The sequence below is a fragment of the Schizosaccharomyces pombe genome, assembly GCF_000002945.2.
Source record: "Schizosaccharomyces pombe strain 972h- genome assembly, chromosome: I".
Taxonomy (NCBI): domain Eukaryota; kingdom Fungi; phylum Ascomycota; class Schizosaccharomycetes; order Schizosaccharomycetales; family Schizosaccharomycetaceae; genus Schizosaccharomyces; species Schizosaccharomyces pombe.
Genome location: NC_003424.3, coordinates 790,153 through 804,499, shown reverse-complemented (window position 1 = coordinate 804,499; position 14,347 = coordinate 790,153). Strand labels below are relative to the sequence as shown.

At 36.1% G+C, this 14,347-nt stretch overlaps 6 protein-coding genes and 14 long non-coding RNA genes across 20 annotated transcripts; 8 read left to right on the top strand and 12 right to left on the bottom strand.

Moving 5' to 3' along the window:
* Positions 1 to 8: 8 nt before the first annotated feature.
* Positions 9 to 346, bottom strand: SPOM_SPNCRNA.2354. Its single transcript, NR_191722.1, has one exon. It is a non-coding gene; the product is annotated as a non-coding RNA (long non-coding RNA).
* A 20-nt stretch (positions 347 to 366) lies between these two features.
* Positions 367 to 3,359, top strand: upf1 (ATP-dependent RNA helicase Upf1). The gene has a single exon (NM_001018477.3). It carries the CDS (start codon positions 413 to 415, stop codon positions 3,188 to 3,190), a length of 2,778 nt encoding a protein of 925 aa, NP_593080.1. The 5' UTR covers positions 367 to 412; the 3' UTR covers positions 3,191 to 3,359.
* Positions 604 to 3,406, bottom strand: SPOM_SPNCRNA.2353. The gene has a single exon (NR_191721.1). It is a non-coding gene; the product is annotated as a non-coding RNA (long non-coding RNA).
* A 112-nt stretch (positions 3,407 to 3,518) lies between these two features.
* Positions 3,519 to 5,133, bottom strand: cph1 (Clr6 histone deacetylase-associated PHD protein-1 Cph1). Its single transcript, NM_001018476.3, has one exon. It carries the CDS (start codon positions 4,948 to 4,950, stop codon positions 3,736 to 3,738), a length of 1,215 nt encoding a protein of 404 aa, NP_593079.1. The 5' UTR covers positions 4,951 to 5,133; the 3' UTR covers positions 3,519 to 3,735.
* SPOM_SPNCRNA.687 lies at positions 4,488 to 5,015 on the top strand. Its single transcript, NR_151054.1, has one exon. It is a non-coding gene; the product is annotated as a non-coding RNA (long non-coding RNA).
* Positions 5,134 to 5,324: 191 nt separating the features above from the next.
* Positions 5,325 to 5,727, bottom strand: SPOM_SPNCRNA.2352. Its single transcript, NR_191720.1, has one exon. It is a non-coding gene; the product is annotated as a non-coding RNA (long non-coding RNA).
* On the top strand, positions 5,698 to 7,624 carry mot2 (CCR4-Not complex subunit Mot2). The gene is made up of 3 exons (NM_001018475.3): positions 5,698 to 5,952; positions 6,003 to 6,182; positions 6,271 to 7,624. Exons 1-3 carry the CDS (start codon positions 5,900 to 5,902, stop codon positions 7,505 to 7,507), a joined length of 1,470 nt encoding a protein of 489 aa, NP_593078.1. The 5' UTR covers positions 5,698 to 5,899; the 3' UTR covers positions 7,508 to 7,624.
* Positions 5,897 to 6,188, bottom strand: SPOM_SPNCRNA.2351. The gene has a single exon (NR_191719.1). It is a non-coding gene; the product is annotated as a non-coding RNA (long non-coding RNA).
* SPOM_SPNCRNA.2350 lies at positions 6,648 to 7,151 on the bottom strand. Its single transcript, NR_191718.1, has one exon. It is a non-coding gene; the product is annotated as a non-coding RNA (long non-coding RNA).
* A 54-nt stretch (positions 7,625 to 7,678) lies between the features above and the next one.
* On the bottom strand, positions 7,679 to 9,518 carry nmd3 (export adaptor Nmd3). The gene has a single exon (NM_001018474.3). The coding sequence runs from the start codon at positions 9,414 to 9,416 to the stop codon at positions 7,920 to 7,922; it is 1,497 nt and encodes a 498-aa protein (NP_593077.1). The 5' UTR covers positions 9,417 to 9,518; the 3' UTR covers positions 7,679 to 7,919.
* Positions 8,257 to 8,569, top strand: SPOM_SPNCRNA.2349. The gene has a single exon (NR_191717.1). It is a non-coding gene; the product is annotated as a non-coding RNA (long non-coding RNA).
* Positions 9,519 to 9,616: 98 nt separating the features above from the next.
* On the top strand, positions 9,617 to 10,010 carry SPOM_SPNCRNA.2348. The gene has a single exon (NR_191716.1). It is a non-coding gene; the product is annotated as a non-coding RNA (long non-coding RNA).
* Positions 9,692 to 10,479, bottom strand: SPOM_SPNCRNA.2347. Its single transcript, NR_191715.1, has one exon. It is a non-coding gene; the product is annotated as a non-coding RNA (long non-coding RNA).
* On the top strand, positions 10,245 to 10,516 carry SPOM_SPNCRNA.2346. Its single transcript, NR_191714.1, has one exon. It is a non-coding gene; the product is annotated as a non-coding RNA (long non-coding RNA).
* SPOM_SPNCRNA.686 lies at positions 10,499 to 12,122 on the bottom strand. The gene has a single exon (NR_151053.1). It is a non-coding gene; the product is annotated as a non-coding RNA (long non-coding RNA).
* On the top strand, positions 10,711 to 11,979 carry mta1 (S-methyl-5-thioadenosine phosphorylase). The gene is made up of 3 exons (NM_001018473.3): positions 10,711 to 10,841; positions 10,891 to 11,451; positions 11,551 to 11,979. The coding sequence occupies exons 1-3, from the start codon at positions 10,740 to 10,742 to the stop codon at positions 11,809 to 11,811; spliced, it is 924 nt and encodes a 307-aa protein (NP_593076.1). The 5' UTR covers positions 10,711 to 10,739; the 3' UTR covers positions 11,812 to 11,979.
* A 123-nt stretch (positions 12,123 to 12,245) lies between the features above and the next one.
* On the top strand, positions 12,246 to 14,255 carry SPOM_SPAC16C9.01C (carbohydrate kinase). The gene is made up of 3 exons (NM_001018472.3): positions 12,246 to 12,371; positions 12,409 to 12,486; positions 12,649 to 14,255. Exons 1-3 carry the CDS (start codon positions 12,332 to 12,334, stop codon positions 13,614 to 13,616), a joined length of 1,086 nt encoding a protein of 361 aa, NP_593074.2. The 5' UTR covers positions 12,246 to 12,331; the 3' UTR covers positions 13,617 to 14,255.
* Positions 12,339 to 12,552, bottom strand: SPOM_SPNCRNA.2345. Its single transcript, NR_191713.1, has one exon. It is a non-coding gene; the product is annotated as a non-coding RNA (long non-coding RNA).
* SPOM_SPNCRNA.685 lies at positions 12,855 to 13,702 on the bottom strand. Its single transcript, NR_151052.1, has one exon. It is a non-coding gene; the product is annotated as a non-coding RNA (long non-coding RNA).
* Positions 13,707 to 14,291, bottom strand: SPOM_SPNCRNA.684. Its single transcript, NR_151051.1, has one exon. It is a non-coding gene; the product is annotated as a non-coding RNA (long non-coding RNA).
* Between the last annotated feature and the right edge of the window lie 56 nt (positions 14,292 to 14,347).

Below are 14,347 nucleotides of genomic sequence, written 5' to 3'. Positions count from 1 at the left end.
AGTCAAAAAATTAATAGTCTTCAATATGATTGTTTACATGGTCTCAGCAACCGTTTATATAATTTTGTTTAATTCCAATAGTGAGCACCGATTTGTGTCACAATACTACAGTGCTCTACCTTATTTAGTAATCTATAGTACGACCAGCTGTTTCAAGAACGTAAATGATCATCTCGAAACTGACAAAATTTATCTACCCTGAATAGATATAATATCTTACAAGTAAATGAGTCTTGCTATTGTTAGTTTTTCCCATTAACGGCGTTTTTTGTTTACGTTTTAGGGAGCTTCCTAGCAGCACATTTTAACTCATTAAACCTCACTAAATGACTAACCTTTCTTTCTAAAAATGTGTTACAATTATTTACACTTTGCAAATTGACGGCTTAATAACATATCAAGTTGTCTTTCCATGTCTTTAGGGCTACAACCTAATAATGATATTTCATCTTTAGTTAGTTCAAAAAATATGACTTCTGAAAATGGACTAGAGCATCAATTTGAAGAATTATTAGTCGAAAAACAATATTCTGAAGAACACTGTGCCTATTGCCACATAAAGAATCCAAATTCTATATTGAAATGTTTGCATTGTAATAAATGGTTTTGTAATGTAAGAGGGAAATCTGGAGCTTCGCATATCATTAGTCACCTAGTTCGTGCTCGACATAAGCAGGTTGCTTTACATAGCCATTCTTCTCTTTCAGACACAGTACTTGAGTGTTATAATTGTGGAACGAGAAATGTGTTTCTATTAGGATTTATACCAGCAAAAGCTAAGACAGTGGTTGTTTTATTATGCCGACAACCTTGTGCTAGAGCTAGCATAGCTAAGGATATGAACTGGGACTTGACTCAATGGCAACCCATTATTTCAGATCGTCAGTTTCTTCCATGGTTGATAACTCCTCCATCCGAAGAGGAACAAAAGCTTGCAATCCCAATCACTTCACAGCAAATGGTTAGGCTTGAAGAACTTTGGCGTAAAGACCCTAATGCTAACCTCGAAGACTTGGATAAGCCCATTGAGGATGATTCATTACCTTCAGTAGAACTTCGATATAAAGATGCTCACGCGTATCAAGCAGTTCTTTCTCCGCTCATTCAAGCGGAGGCTGACTATGATAAACGACTCAAAGAATCGCAGACTCAAAAAGATGTTGTGGTTCGGTGGGATCAAGCTATCAATAAACGATATACTGCTTGGTTTCTCCTTCCCAAACTTGAATCTGGTGAAATTCGGTTGGCCATAGGAGATGAAATGAAGCTTACATATGAAGGAGAACTAAGAGCACCCTGGAGCTCCACAGGATATGTTATTAAAATTCCTAACAACGTTTCAGATGAGGTAGGTTTAGAACTGAAGCGTTCAGATAAAGTACCTATCGAATGTACTCATAATTTTTCCGTCGATTATGTTTGGAAATCTACTTCATTTGATCGAATGCAGACTGCTTTGAGGTTATTTGCTACAGACGGATCACGTCTTTCAAGCTTTTTGTATCATAAATTGCTAGGACACGATATCCCTCCTTCCTTCCTGAAACCAAAATTACCGTCTGATTTATCGGTGCCTAATCTGCCAAAATTGAATGCTAGTCAGAGCGAAGCTGTTCGTGCAGTATTAAGTAAGCCACTCTCGTTAATTCAAGGGCCGCCAGGTACTGGAAAAACTGTCACCTCAGCATCTGTAGTCTATCACCTGGCCACGATGCAATCACGCAAGCGTAAATCCCATTCTCCCGTATTAGTTTGTGCACCTTCGAATGTTGCTGTTGACCAACTTGCTGAAAAAATACATCGTACAGGACTTCGTGTCGTTCGAGTTGCCGCAAAGTCTAGAGAAGACATAGAATCATCGGTTTCCTTTTTATCTCTTCATGAGCAAATTAAAAACTATAAGTTTAATCCAGAGTTACAACGTTTATTGAAGCTACGAAGTGAAAATAACGAATTATCTATTCAGGATGAAAAAAAACTGCGTATTTTGGTTGCTGCTGCCGAAAAAGAACTATTACGTGCGGCTCATGTCATTTGTTGTACTTGTGTTGGTGCTGGTGATAGAAGGATTTCCAAGTACAAATTTCGTTCAGTACTTATTGACGAAGCTACACAGGCTTCAGAACCTGAATGCATGATTCCTTTAGTTTTAGGCGCCAAACAAGTAGTACTTGTTGGTGATCACCAACAACTGGGACCGGTTGTTATGAATAAAAAGGTTGCATTAGCTAGCCTTTCCCAATCACTTTTTGAGCGACTGATTATATTAGGAAACTCTCCTTTCAGATTAGTTGTGCAATATCGTATGCATCCCTGTCTTTCAGAATTTCCATCGAACACTTTTTATGAAGGTACTCTTCAAAATGGTGTCACTACTTCTGAGCGTATTGCTAGACATGTTGATTTTCCATGGATACAACCTGATTCGCCATTAATGTTTTATGCAAATTTCGGTCAGGAAGAGCTGTCGGCTAGCGGTACATCATTTTTAAACAGAACGGAAGCCTCAACGTGTGAAAAAATTGTTACCACATTTTTAAGAAGCAACGTGCTTCCTGAGCAAATTGGTATTGTTACTCCATATGATGGTCAGCGTTCCTATATTGTTCAGTACATGCAAAATAACGGATCAATGCAGAAGGATCTTTATAAAGCTGTTGAAGTAGCATCGGTGGATGCGTTCCAAGGAAGAGAAAAGGACTTCATTATTTTGTCGTGTGTACGTTCTAGTGAACACCAAGGTATTGGTTTTGTTAACGATCCAAGAAGGTTGAACGTTGCATTGACTCGAGCAAAGTATGGTGTAATTGTTCTCGGTAATCCAAAAGTCCTTGCTAAACATGCTTTATGGTATCATTTTGTCCTCCATTGCAAGGAAAAAGGATATTTAGTTGAAGGCACTTTGAACAGCTTACAAAAGTTTTCCTTAACCCTTACTCCTCCTCAGAAACCTCAAAAATTTAAAAGAGACCTCAATGTACAAAGATCACTATCTCCTATACAGAATGCCGGTTCTGCCATGTTACCTTCGTTTTCTAATCTTCCGAACTTATACTCTTCCTCGTATCTTGAAGAATGGAATGTCTTTGCTCAATACAAACGAAGAGAAAGCAACGCTACCGACTTTGAAGACTTTAGAAGTCAGGTTGGTGATGATGAAAGCAAGTTCGACGAACCTACTAGGTTCTAGTTAATAAGTATTTGCTTACTTGTAATTACGAATGCCAACATATCTTTTATTTGTTGATATTTTTGGTGTTCAAGTTTTATGGACCGTTTGGTCTGTAAGCGTTTTAAACCATTGATATGGCTGTTAAATAGACTTTAGTAATAGAACCTTTCCTTATCACTTTCTTTTATTTTATTCCTCTTTGTCTAGTAAATGCATCTTACTCATATATACTTATATATACTTATATATACTTATATATACTCACACGGTACAATACGCGTATAAAATTTAAGTATTGAGAAGTTGTTAGTATAAAATAGAACTTTTGCCCTATTAGGAAGGATTTGCAATGATTAATTGCATAACGAAAATTTTTTAAAAGCCTTAATGGAGAAAAGTAATGTAAAATAAGCCAATTACAACAGATAGCCAGTTCTAAGAGGTTTTATAAATACAACATTAGCAAAAAAATAACAGAAAACAACCTTTTCTGACGATTTGAACACGACAGATTAGATTAACGTAGTCTGATTTTATACAAAATGTAAAAATATCGTAAAAATTCAAGTGCGTGCCTTATTGAATAAAGTGCGTAGTGCAATAGGTAGGTTTGGGTGCGTTCTCGCAGGAAGTAGTGCGCTTTTTACGTCTGGAGGAATAACCTCTAACTCTCGTTTTTTCCTTTCATTATTAAACTTTTTAGCTTCTATGCCAATCGCGTACAAAAAATCTTTGATGAGACCGTCTTCTGAAACTTTGTAGAGACAACTCACGGGTAATCTTGGGAAATAGAGAAGTTCATCACTTGGAAACTCTCCCATAAGAAATTGCCATCCTGAAATCATGACTTTAGGATTAAGAGTATTAGAAGTTGTATCCAACACCAAGGGCGTCCTTATCACCACGGCGTTTTTTGGTACTCTCATACCTTTTTTTCCAATGGAGTCATGAGAGCATTTTTTAGCATGCTCTTTACAATTTTTATGATAGAAGGTGTCACACAGCTGGCAACCATAGACCCAACAAGCACCCATTGATGGCTTAGAGCAATAACCACAGTAAGCTAGATTAGTGATAGAGGAGCCAGTCGGCAAAGCAGAAAACTCGTCAGTATCCATTTCTCCTTCAGTTTCCTTATAAGCACCTGTATCCCCACGAGATATTCCATGGAAATAATGCACAAGGTCGTCGGGCAATCGGTACTGCGAGGGATTCTGAGAATCAATCCAATCGTAAAGCTGGGACCATATACTAAGAGGGTGCTTAGGAGGGTGATGCGATTTGATTGAGCAAGTCACACAAAACCAAGATCCTTCTGGAATATTTTCAGGAGTCAAGGGAGGTTCCAAGCATGAAAGATGGAAACTGCAAGGACATCCCTCGCAACAAATAAAAAGACCTCTTCCTCCGCATGCACTACAATAGTCGACGTTGCGTATAGTCGCTTTTCGTCTCCGTCGCTTTACAGGAGTTTGTTGAGATTCGGTTTCGAGATGACTTTTTAGGGAACTACCCCGGCTTTTTTGAATAGGTGCTTTATTTGGAGATTTATTCGAATAACTAGCTTTTTGTTTTTTCACTGGAGAACTTATATCCATCTCTTTGTCTTGGCTAATTGGCAAGACATTTACATGGTCAGTTGAAGAGTGAGTTGATGATGTTAAAGAATTATTTTTAAAATTAGAAGGGGGACCTTCATTTACGAAAGAGTCGCCATGACTATTATTAGAAATTGAAGGTACTGTAGGTTGAGATGAATTGTTTATAGAGGATGCCATTAGATACTTCCCATGCTATGAGCAAAGCAACATGTAATACGCGACGGTTAGCACTTAGAAATATCAATACTATCCTTAATGTTTTAAGGAATATTAAAGGTAAAATTAATGGTTATCGTAAAAAAGAACAATGGTCGAGGTTGTAAGTATATTATAGTGAAGCAACGCTGTTATGAAGATGCTAAGTTACAACAAGTCTTTGAACGCCAAACGTCGTTGCAATTAGACTTAGAAAACTACTTAAAGATATCTGATTTTCGAGAGGAGCATTTAGTATAAATGATTATCATAAGAATAAATTCCCTTCTATATGTAAAATATTTGAACATTTTGTTAAAAACTATTATCCATTTGATGGAACATGGAGCGTAAATTAAGTAGAGAAGCACTTTATGCCTCTTATTATGTTGTTCATCGTTTTTTCGTCAATTCAATATATTCACTAATTACTTAGAAGATGAAATAACTAAAGAATTTGACCACAACGTGAAAAAGTTGTATATATAATACATTCGTTTACAAACGTTTACTGCAATTAATTATCAAGATGAAATTATAGACGGTGAAACTTTTAAGGGTACTTTTTGTTGTTCAAACACAATTCCAAAAACCTTTGGAATAAGAATTTTCTCAAATTTCTTAATTCATGTCTATTAATTGCTATTTTTCGTGTGGTATATACTGTTCAAATCCAACCTCTCACCTAGTCATTGCCTCCTTCTTTTACACTAAGTTGTAAGTAAACTTATAACCAACCACAACTCGGTTTGCCCTTTAAAAAATATTTGTTTGAAGTCTAATGAATATTAAGGGAATTAACTAAATTAAATTAAAATCAAAGATTTGATTTAAGATATTTGAAGACTTCCTCTGTATTGTATAACGAGCGACCTTAAACAGTATCGATTTGGAGAGCACTGTGACGGAGATTTGACATATTTCACACAAAATGTTAAAAACGCAAGAGATATATTCTTCAGAAGATGAGGATGACATGTGTTGGTATGTTTTACTAGCCGATTAGTATCAAAATTAACTGACAATTGCAACAGTCCTCTATGTATGGAAGAAATTGATATCTCTGATAAAAACTTCAAACCATGCCAATGCGGATACAGAGTTTGTAGATTTTGCTGGCACCATATCAAAGAAGATCTAAATGGCCGTTGTCCTGCATGTCGCCGTCTGTACACTGAAGAAAATGTTCAATGGCGGCCTGTCACGGCAGAGGAGTATGTAATTCAGATTATAGAATTCTTGTTTAAGCATAATCTTGTTTAAATTCACTTTTATTTTTAAACATGTCGCTAATGTTTTTAGATGGAAGATGGACTTACATCGAAAAAACGAGAGGAAGAAACGCGAGAAAGAGAGGAAGGAAGTCGAGCTTTCAAACAGGAAGCATCTTGCAAATATTCGTGTTGTACAAAAGAACCTTGCCTATGTAAACGGCCTTTCTCCCAAAGTTGCAAATGAGGAGAATATCAACGTTCTGAAGGGACCTGAATACTTTGGTCAATACGGAAAGATTATTAAAATTGCAATAAATAAGAAGGCTGCTGCAAATTCTGCAAATGGTCATGTTGGAGTTTATATTACATACCAAAGAAAAGAAGATGCTGCACGAGCGATTGCTGCAATTGATGGCAGCGTAAGTGATGGGCGACATCTTCGCGCATCTTATGGTACCACTAAATATTGCACTTCTTATTTACGGAATCAGCAATGCCCCAATCCTTCTTGCATGTATTTACATGAACCCGGTGACGAGGTGGATAGTTATACTAAAGAAGACTTGGCATCTCTTCAACATACCCGTCCTCTTTCCACTAAACCTAATGTGGTAAATGGTGCTACTCATTCTCCTTCTCCTTCTCTTCCATTCAAAACACCTCTACTTCCTGTTACGAAAACACCGTTAGAAGAGGCTAATAGTAGTCCAGCTGCACAAAATCAGCATATTACAACAGTTGATCATGTTCATCCACAAGTGTCAATGACACCTTCCTTATCCACTAATAACACTGCTACCAGCGTTCCTGCCCCTTATTCTTCTGCTGCTTCTGTAAACGTCGTTCCTGGACATGCAACAACTATTCTTCATCACGAAGAGAGTTCTGCTCTTCCACCAACTGCTGCTTGGGCAAAATTATCTCCAAGCGTATTACAAGAACGATTACGTGCCGCTGTTAATCAGCAACCTTTAGATGCACTGAAATCCTCATCAACCCAGACTTCAATACCTAAAATCCAAAAACTGAAAGCTGCGAAATTACCCTCGGAAGAAGAAAACACTACAAAGTGGCTTAACAAAGCAATTAATGACTTGGTTTCATCGTTGAGTAAAATCAATTTTAGCACGGAAGGAACTGAATTTGATAAAAAGCAAATCGAAATGATTCAGAATCTTCCTCCGTTGTTTGTATTCAACGCGCGTTCTGTTATTGACAAGGAGGTTGTCCCTGAACAGGAAAAAAGCGCCGAGAATCAACCTCCTACTTCTCTAGGAATTAATAACGGCAACCCTGTAATGCCTCCTCCTGGTTTCCAAAGTTAGTCTTCTTTTTCATTTAAGTTTTGTAGTATTTACATAAATATTATTAAAAAATTTTAAAGATAAATTCTCTATGGGTTCCTCATATAGTAGATTGACTAAAAATGGTAAAAAAAGCCTATTCTTTACTTATAATTTTACCACCTCATACATAGCACATACTGATCTAGTTATCTTAGTAAGTCATATCATCTTACGAAAGTTTTATTTACTTTTAAAAGCCATTTAAAGTCGATTTGTCCTCAACTCATTAAAACGAATCACTAATTTCTAAAAAAAATGTGGAAGAAAGCTTTGTTTAAATAAAACTTCTAAAATTAAAGTACGTGAATAACCAATCCCATCTGATAACCCAATCCAAAACGGTTCAAGAACAAAATAAAAACTAAAAAAGGTTTGGTAACCTAAAGCATTTTTAAATATGCATTGCCTCAACGTCATCTAACAACTCATCGACGCTTATTTGAGGAATGTCTTCATCAACCTCATCCTCCTCATCCATATCAGTATCTGCAACGGCAATAGCCTTAACTGGTGCTTTGTATAAGTTGACGCCTTGGCGAAGCTCAGGATCCTCCTCCAAGTTCTGCAAGAATAACTCATAATCACGTTCTTGACGTTCAATGTCTTGTTTCTTGACATCCTCGGCTTTTTGCATTCCGATAGTTTTGAGACGCCAATTCCGATTCTTCTTTTTCGTTTGAGGATAAGTTTTCTTAACAATTACAACTTCCGGAATAGAATCTTCACGAAGAGTATCATATACTTCATTGTTAAAATTGGTAACAGCTAAATGATACGCAAGGACGGTATTGCCCGCATTTAGAATACCACCAAGATGGGTGCGTGTTAAGTGCGTTGACCCATCGGATGATTTAATCAATTCCACATCGGCGAGGGCATACTTTCCATTTGTTGGGCCTAATAAATCGACATCGGCAACAATGAACTCAGTAAGTTCGGGAATATCTGCAAGTGCAGGGAACGGGGTACGCCAATAAATTGAGGGAAGCATATCACAGGTTTGTAAAGTAAGCGGATCAAGAAAGCGGATCGTAGGTCCGACTTTTGTACATACCACAAGTTGAGCAATGTTCCCATGGGCTTTTGCTACCGTTTTTGGTAAACATACAAGATCGTCTTTGCAGATAGGAACAATTTCAATTGAATAAGTAAATTTATAATTTGCGGTATTGGATTTAAAATCTTCGCTAATGAGCTCTTCACTGCCCTTGTAGCGAATAGGAACAACAGCACTTAAAAATTCAACCATTTTAATCGCATGTGCTCTCTGGCCAAAGTAAAAATCAATTCCGTCTTTAGTTTCTTTAATATTTACAGTGTTCATGTGAGCTTTATGCTTTAAAATAATCTGCTCCAAATACAAAAACGTTCTCTTATGTAACACTTTTTGACGAACCTGACAAACTGCTTTCCATATATGTGGAGTGTAAGTTCTAGCACAATCAGGACATTGTGTATTATTAACATAGAATTCAACTTGAAAACTTTGCTGCAAGATGGTGTTTGTAAAGGCTTCTTTCTGTACCGTTAATTTGACTTTAATTCGTCGGGAATGTGGTTCGGTCCAGATAAAATTGGCATCTACAAGGCGTACTTGATTCAAGCCTCGAAGCTTTTTTAAGCAAATAGCCATCAATTCTCTAGATTCCAATGGTGCAATCATCCAGTTATTAGGTGGTTGCATGTATCGTTCACATTCACGACAATGGTTAACTGTGCTTTCCCGTGGAATACCACTAGTGATGTCCGTTGTCATTTTTATACAATCCATACACATAGCAGCCGCATTAGGAGGTGTTGGAACTCCACATTCACAACACAAGATTGTTGAAGCAATAGGCTCTGAGGGTTGAAAAGCAACCCCCATACTTCCACTGTCCATATCCATTATTTTTACTGAAAACCCTTAATGCAAGGCCAATATATGGGAGTTTCAATTAACAATTGTTGGCACTGAATTGGAAGAAGATAACTTCAAATGTACAGTCTTAAGGAAAGTAATTTTTTTCCCTACTGTAATTAAATTCGCAGTAAATCTTTAACGAGATTTTTTCATTTTCTGCTAAAGCACCTTATTTTATAAGGGGCACATAGTTATTAGTAGAGCTATGAGGAATCGGTAAAATGCTTTTAAAAATCCAAAAGACTATGCCGAGTGTTCCTCGTGACTTAGATCTACTGAAAATGATGCTAGTATGCTTACCACAAATAATGAAGCTAGCTACAAAAATATCGGAAAATACTAAATAGTATTATAACTATATTAAGATTGAACTTTCAACTGATCCAAGGAAACGTGAGTTTCTTAGTTTTATAGCTAGTTTACACAGCAAAGCAACTTATGAGTCTTACGCTAATTTCTAAAAATAATCATAGCATCAGATTATAGAAAATATCGAACAGTGAAAGTTATGTATCATACTATGCATAGTATATATTGCTGAAGCCATGGCCAAAACAATTTTAATTATCAAAACGATTTTATAATATTAGAAGTAATCCCACGTTTGTCATTGTTGTATCATATGGTTGTATCTTAAAAACTTTTGTATTTCATTTAGGAAAACAAATATCGGATGTTTTTGTATATGTTTAACTAAATTAAGTAGTCATTTTATTGAGAATAGTCTAGAAAGTAAGCCAAGGCATTTATTATTCTGCTATAATTGGAAAAAATGTTTTTTATTAAAAAAGCAAGTATCATATACTTCGAAAACTTCTCATTATAGTTAAAATTTTAGACAACAGGTTTGGAAAATAAACATAAATTTAACATTTGTAAAATATGTACTCTAGTTAACACAAGCTCAATGATATACAAAAACAGAAGTTTTGAATATTACTGTTAATCGGTATATTTTCGTATTCAATTAAAGTACCTATATTTATAAACCACTAGAGCACTCCTGAGTATTAGAAAAAATGTAAAAAACATAGCAGTTGGATAAAAAGAAGAAAACAAATTTACTTCATCAAAAAAAGAATCGTTATTTTGTAATGACTAGCTAAATAAATAATAATTTTTTTTACAACAAAAAAAAAAAAAAAAAAAAATAATTAAAATGTATAAATAACAAATAACTTTCTTTTAAATATCTTGAAAATCTTTTATTCCTTGACATTGACAACTCGCAAAAATTTTCATCTGCCCTAAAGGTGTAGTTTTGCTACCCATTTTCAGCACTTTATCCATTCCCTCATTGAAAAAAGTATGAACAAACAAGCTGAGCCAATTCTTCTTGGAGTAATTGGAGGTAGCGGTTTTTATGACCTCCCAGGATTTGATATTGTCGAAAGTGTCAATCCTATTACGGTATGATGAAGATTAACTGGAAGTTGGGATTTGCTAACGTTTTATTCAGCCATGGGGTTATCCAGCTTCTCCAATTTCCATTGCCCGCACAACCTCTGGTTTTTTGATTGCATTTTTGGCTAGACATGGTGTCGGTCACATTTATACACCTACAGAAGTTCCATCTCGAGCAAATATCGCAGCTTTAAAAAGTTTAGGTGTTTTGGCAATTGTTTCGTTCAGCGCTGTTGGATCTTTGAGGGAGGATATTCCACCGGAGGATTTTGTTCTGCCTACACAGATTATTGATCGCACCCTTTGTGCTCGTCCAAACACTTTTTTTGAATCTGGTTGTGTAGCTCATGTTTCGTTTGGTGATCCATTTGATCAAGACTTGTATGAAATTTTAAGTTCATGCGGCTCCAACTTAAAAAATGGTTCTAAATTACATACCAAACGCAAAGGAGATGATCTTACTGTCGTGTGTATGGAGGGTCCTGCATTTAGTACGCGTGCAGAAAGCAATTTATACAGAAGCTGGGGAGCCAGTATTATCAACATGTCAGTCATTCCCGAAGCCAAACTAGCTCGCGAAGCTGAGATTGCCTACCAAATGGTTTGCATGGCTACAGTAAGTTTTTAACATTCAATGTACCTCTCAAATCAAAGCCATGCTTTTTAGACAAGTACTTTGAACTTATTATTAGGAAGGAATTTTAACAAAAAATAGGATTATGATTGCTGGCGCATGAATGAGGAGCCTGTTACTGTTGAAACCGTGATGGAACATATCAGTAACAATAAAGATAATGCAAAAATCTTTTTACTGGAAGCCGTCAAAAAGTTAGAAGCTCCACTTTTGCAAGGATTTTTGGGAAGGAACTTGCGAGAAAGTGTTCAAAATGGGATTCAAACAAATCACAAGCATCGTAACCCAGATGCAATTAGACGACTTCAATTTCTTTTTCCCAATCTTACCATTCCGCACTAAAGAGCAAAGCTTTGGGAAGTAACATTTGAAATTTTATAAAAGAGTAGACTTAGCTATATTGCTTGCTAATTGACTGGTCAGGACTGTTGCATTGCTAACACTTAGATTAGTTAATTTTATATTGGAAAGTGATAATTCCTTTTTGAGAATGATGAGTACTTCCTATATATCGTTAGGAAAATACAATGTTCTAAGTATGACATGTGTGCTTGATATATGGTATGTAGTAGTATGCCCATTCATCTCATACAAAAGTAAGCAAATGCAAAAGTACATTTTTTACGGATACTTAATTTTCAGCATGATTCAACACTTCCTTCATAAATATGAAATATTTTATTTAATTATTCGCCATGTTACCTTTAAATTACTATACAGAGTGCAGGATGTTTATTGATAATTACGTAGATTATCTGCAGATGTTCGCTAACTCTGACTTTTAATGCACCAACATTAAAGCAATATATGTTCTTATAATTAAGAAAAAAACAACTTACAGTAATTTTTTGGGATTAACAAAATGGATTATCCTTCGAAAGATGTGGAATTCGTCACAACTGGTAAAAACTTTCACATATAAGTGCTAACGAATGCAAGGCATGTTTATTATAGATGAAATTGAATTCGACGGCGGAAAGAAGATTAAAGATATTATTGGAGGTGCAGGATCTTTTGGTAAGTGTCTAATTCTTTTTAAAATTTTAAGCGGAGCGATTTGCGAACTTCATTGGTGAAGCATATCTGTTTATCGAAGGTTGAAATCCTCTCCCTTAGAAAAAAGATGCATTGCGTCCAATATTTTTATTATTAAAATAATAATTAACACATTATTTTCAGCATTGATTGGTGCTAGACTCTGGACGTCTGAACCCGAAAGTCAACAACTGGGAATGATTGTTGACAAAGGCTCTGATTTCCCGCAGGTGATCCTCGATGAATTAAACGATTTACATACTGGAATTGTATACAGAGAAACGCCTTGGAGAAAAACTACATATGGTTACAACCGTCTCAGGGACAATGGTTTTCGATTGTTTGAATACCTTACACCTAAAAAGCCAATTCGTGCTCCTGATCTTTTGGAAACAGGATTGATATATGCAAAAACAATTCATATTATTACAAATCCTAAAACATTTGTCTCTGTGTGTGAGGAACTGGCAAAGTATGGAAATCTAAAAAATCGTCCTAAAATCGTATGGGAGCCAACGCCTGAATCCTGTTTACCGGAAAACTGGCATATTTTACAAAAAGCCTTAAAGTATTGTGATATATTTTCTCCAAACGAGGTGGACTCTGCCAACCTTCTGGGTATAGATATTAGCGAAAGCAAATCTCGAGCCAAAGAGTTTGTATCTGCGTTTCAAGAATTCCAAATTGGGCACGATTCTCAAGGATGGGTTGTTCTTCGAAATGGGTCCGATGGTTGTTTAATTGGTGCATGCACGAGTAGTACCAACGCTACAAGCGATGCAGTTGTCCCTGTGCGAGAAATTCTTCATTTGCCAAGTGTACAAATGAAAAACGGAAGCGTTTTAGATACCACTGGGGCTGGTAATGCTTTTTGTGGAGCTGCAATCTTGGAGTATTATAGGACGGGTAATATTATAGAAGCTTGTGCTAAAGCTACTGTAGCCGCTTCGTTTGTCATTCAACAACACGGTTTGCCGGCACACACGAAAAATAGTGAAGGGATTGACTTATGGAACGGAGAATCAGTCTTTCAGAGGTTGAAAGAATACTATGAATTTTTAGCTTCTCATGAAGCTTCCGCCATCAAAGAACTTACGAAACGAGGTGTATAGGTTGCTCTTACAACACAATATAGTCATCTTTTGCTACGAAGTACAAATACTTAATAAGATTATTATACCATTTATTACAATACGCAATTTCGTTGCATTACAATTGGGATTTTCTGCATCTAGGTAATCTAATACAAGAAATGCTCTTGATATTTGCAAATATGATATATATTAGTTGACAGAACATCGGTTGAAGTATCCGATATGAACCGCTTCGTTCACAACATTCAACTAAGCCTCTGCACCAAAGAGCCTGGAACTCGTCAAAGCCGCCGTCCGTCGTATCGTGAGAGAAGATTCTTCAAAAATAATCAATAGTCAGAATTGCATGGTGGTTTGAAGTCTCTTACATATAATTTATAGTACTTTATGTTTTCAACTTAGAATTATTCCACAATTTATAAGTAGTACTACACCTTATTCTGCTTCCCCACTAATGAGTTTCGGATGGTGTTGAAAAGCTAATTTCATGAATTTCAAGCTTTGGGGTTTAATGCTTCTTGACAAGCCTACGGAAGTTCTCCATGTTGTAAGTGGTATTACATTTGGGCACGCCTTCAACTAATAACCGGCACTTTAAAGTATGTGGCTTTGCTTCCTACCCCTTAAACTAGAATATATATTTGATGTCGCTCAATAAATAAAACAAATTTTCATACATTCATGTTATTTAGCTATTTGTGCTTTGTATAAAATACATGTCTCATCACTTTACTATACACAAGTCGCCA

Coding starts and splice junctions, on each gene's coding strand:
- mot2 (NM_001018475.3), top strand. CDS start 5,900: ATGTTAAAAACGCAAGAGATATATTCTTCAGAAGATGAGGATGACATG. Junction 5,953..6,002: donor GATGAGGATGACATGTGTTG/GTATGTTTTACT, acceptor CAATTGCAACAG/TCCTCTATGTATGGAAGAAA. Junction 6,183..6,270: donor CGGCCTGTCACGGCAGAGGA/GTATGTAATTCA, acceptor TAATGTTTTTAG/ATGGAAGATGGACTTACATC.
- mta1 (NM_001018473.3), top strand. CDS start 10,740: ATGAACAAACAAGCTGAGCCAATTCTTCTTGGAGTAATTGGAGGTAGC. Junction 10,842..10,890: donor AAAGTGTCAATCCTATTACG/GTATGATGAAGA, acceptor CGTTTTATTCAG/CCATGGGGTTATCCAGCTTC. Junction 11,452..11,550: donor AAATGGTTTGCATGGCTACA/GTAAGTTTTTAA, acceptor AACAAAAAATAG/GATTATGATTGCTGGCGCAT.
- upf1 (NM_001018477.3), top strand. CDS start 413: ATGTCTTTAGGGCTACAACCTAATAATGATATTTCATCTTTAGTTAGT.
- nmd3 (NM_001018474.3), bottom strand. CDS start 9,416: ATGGATATGGACAGTGGAAGTATGGGGGTTGCTTTTCAACCCTCAGAG.
- cph1 (NM_001018476.3), bottom strand. CDS start 4,950: ATGGCATCCTCTATAAACAATTCATCTCAACCTACAGTACCTTCAATT.
- SPOM_SPAC16C9.01C (NM_001018472.3), top strand. CDS start 12,332: ATGGATTATCCTTCGAAAGATGTGGAATTCGTCACAACTG. Junction 12,372..12,408: donor TGTGGAATTCGTCACAACTG/GTAAAAACTTTC, acceptor AACGAATGCAAG/GCATGTTTATTATAGATGAA. Junction 12,487..12,648: donor TGGAGGTGCAGGATCTTTTG/GTAAGTGTCTAA, acceptor CATTATTTTCAG/CATTGATTGGTGCTAGACTC.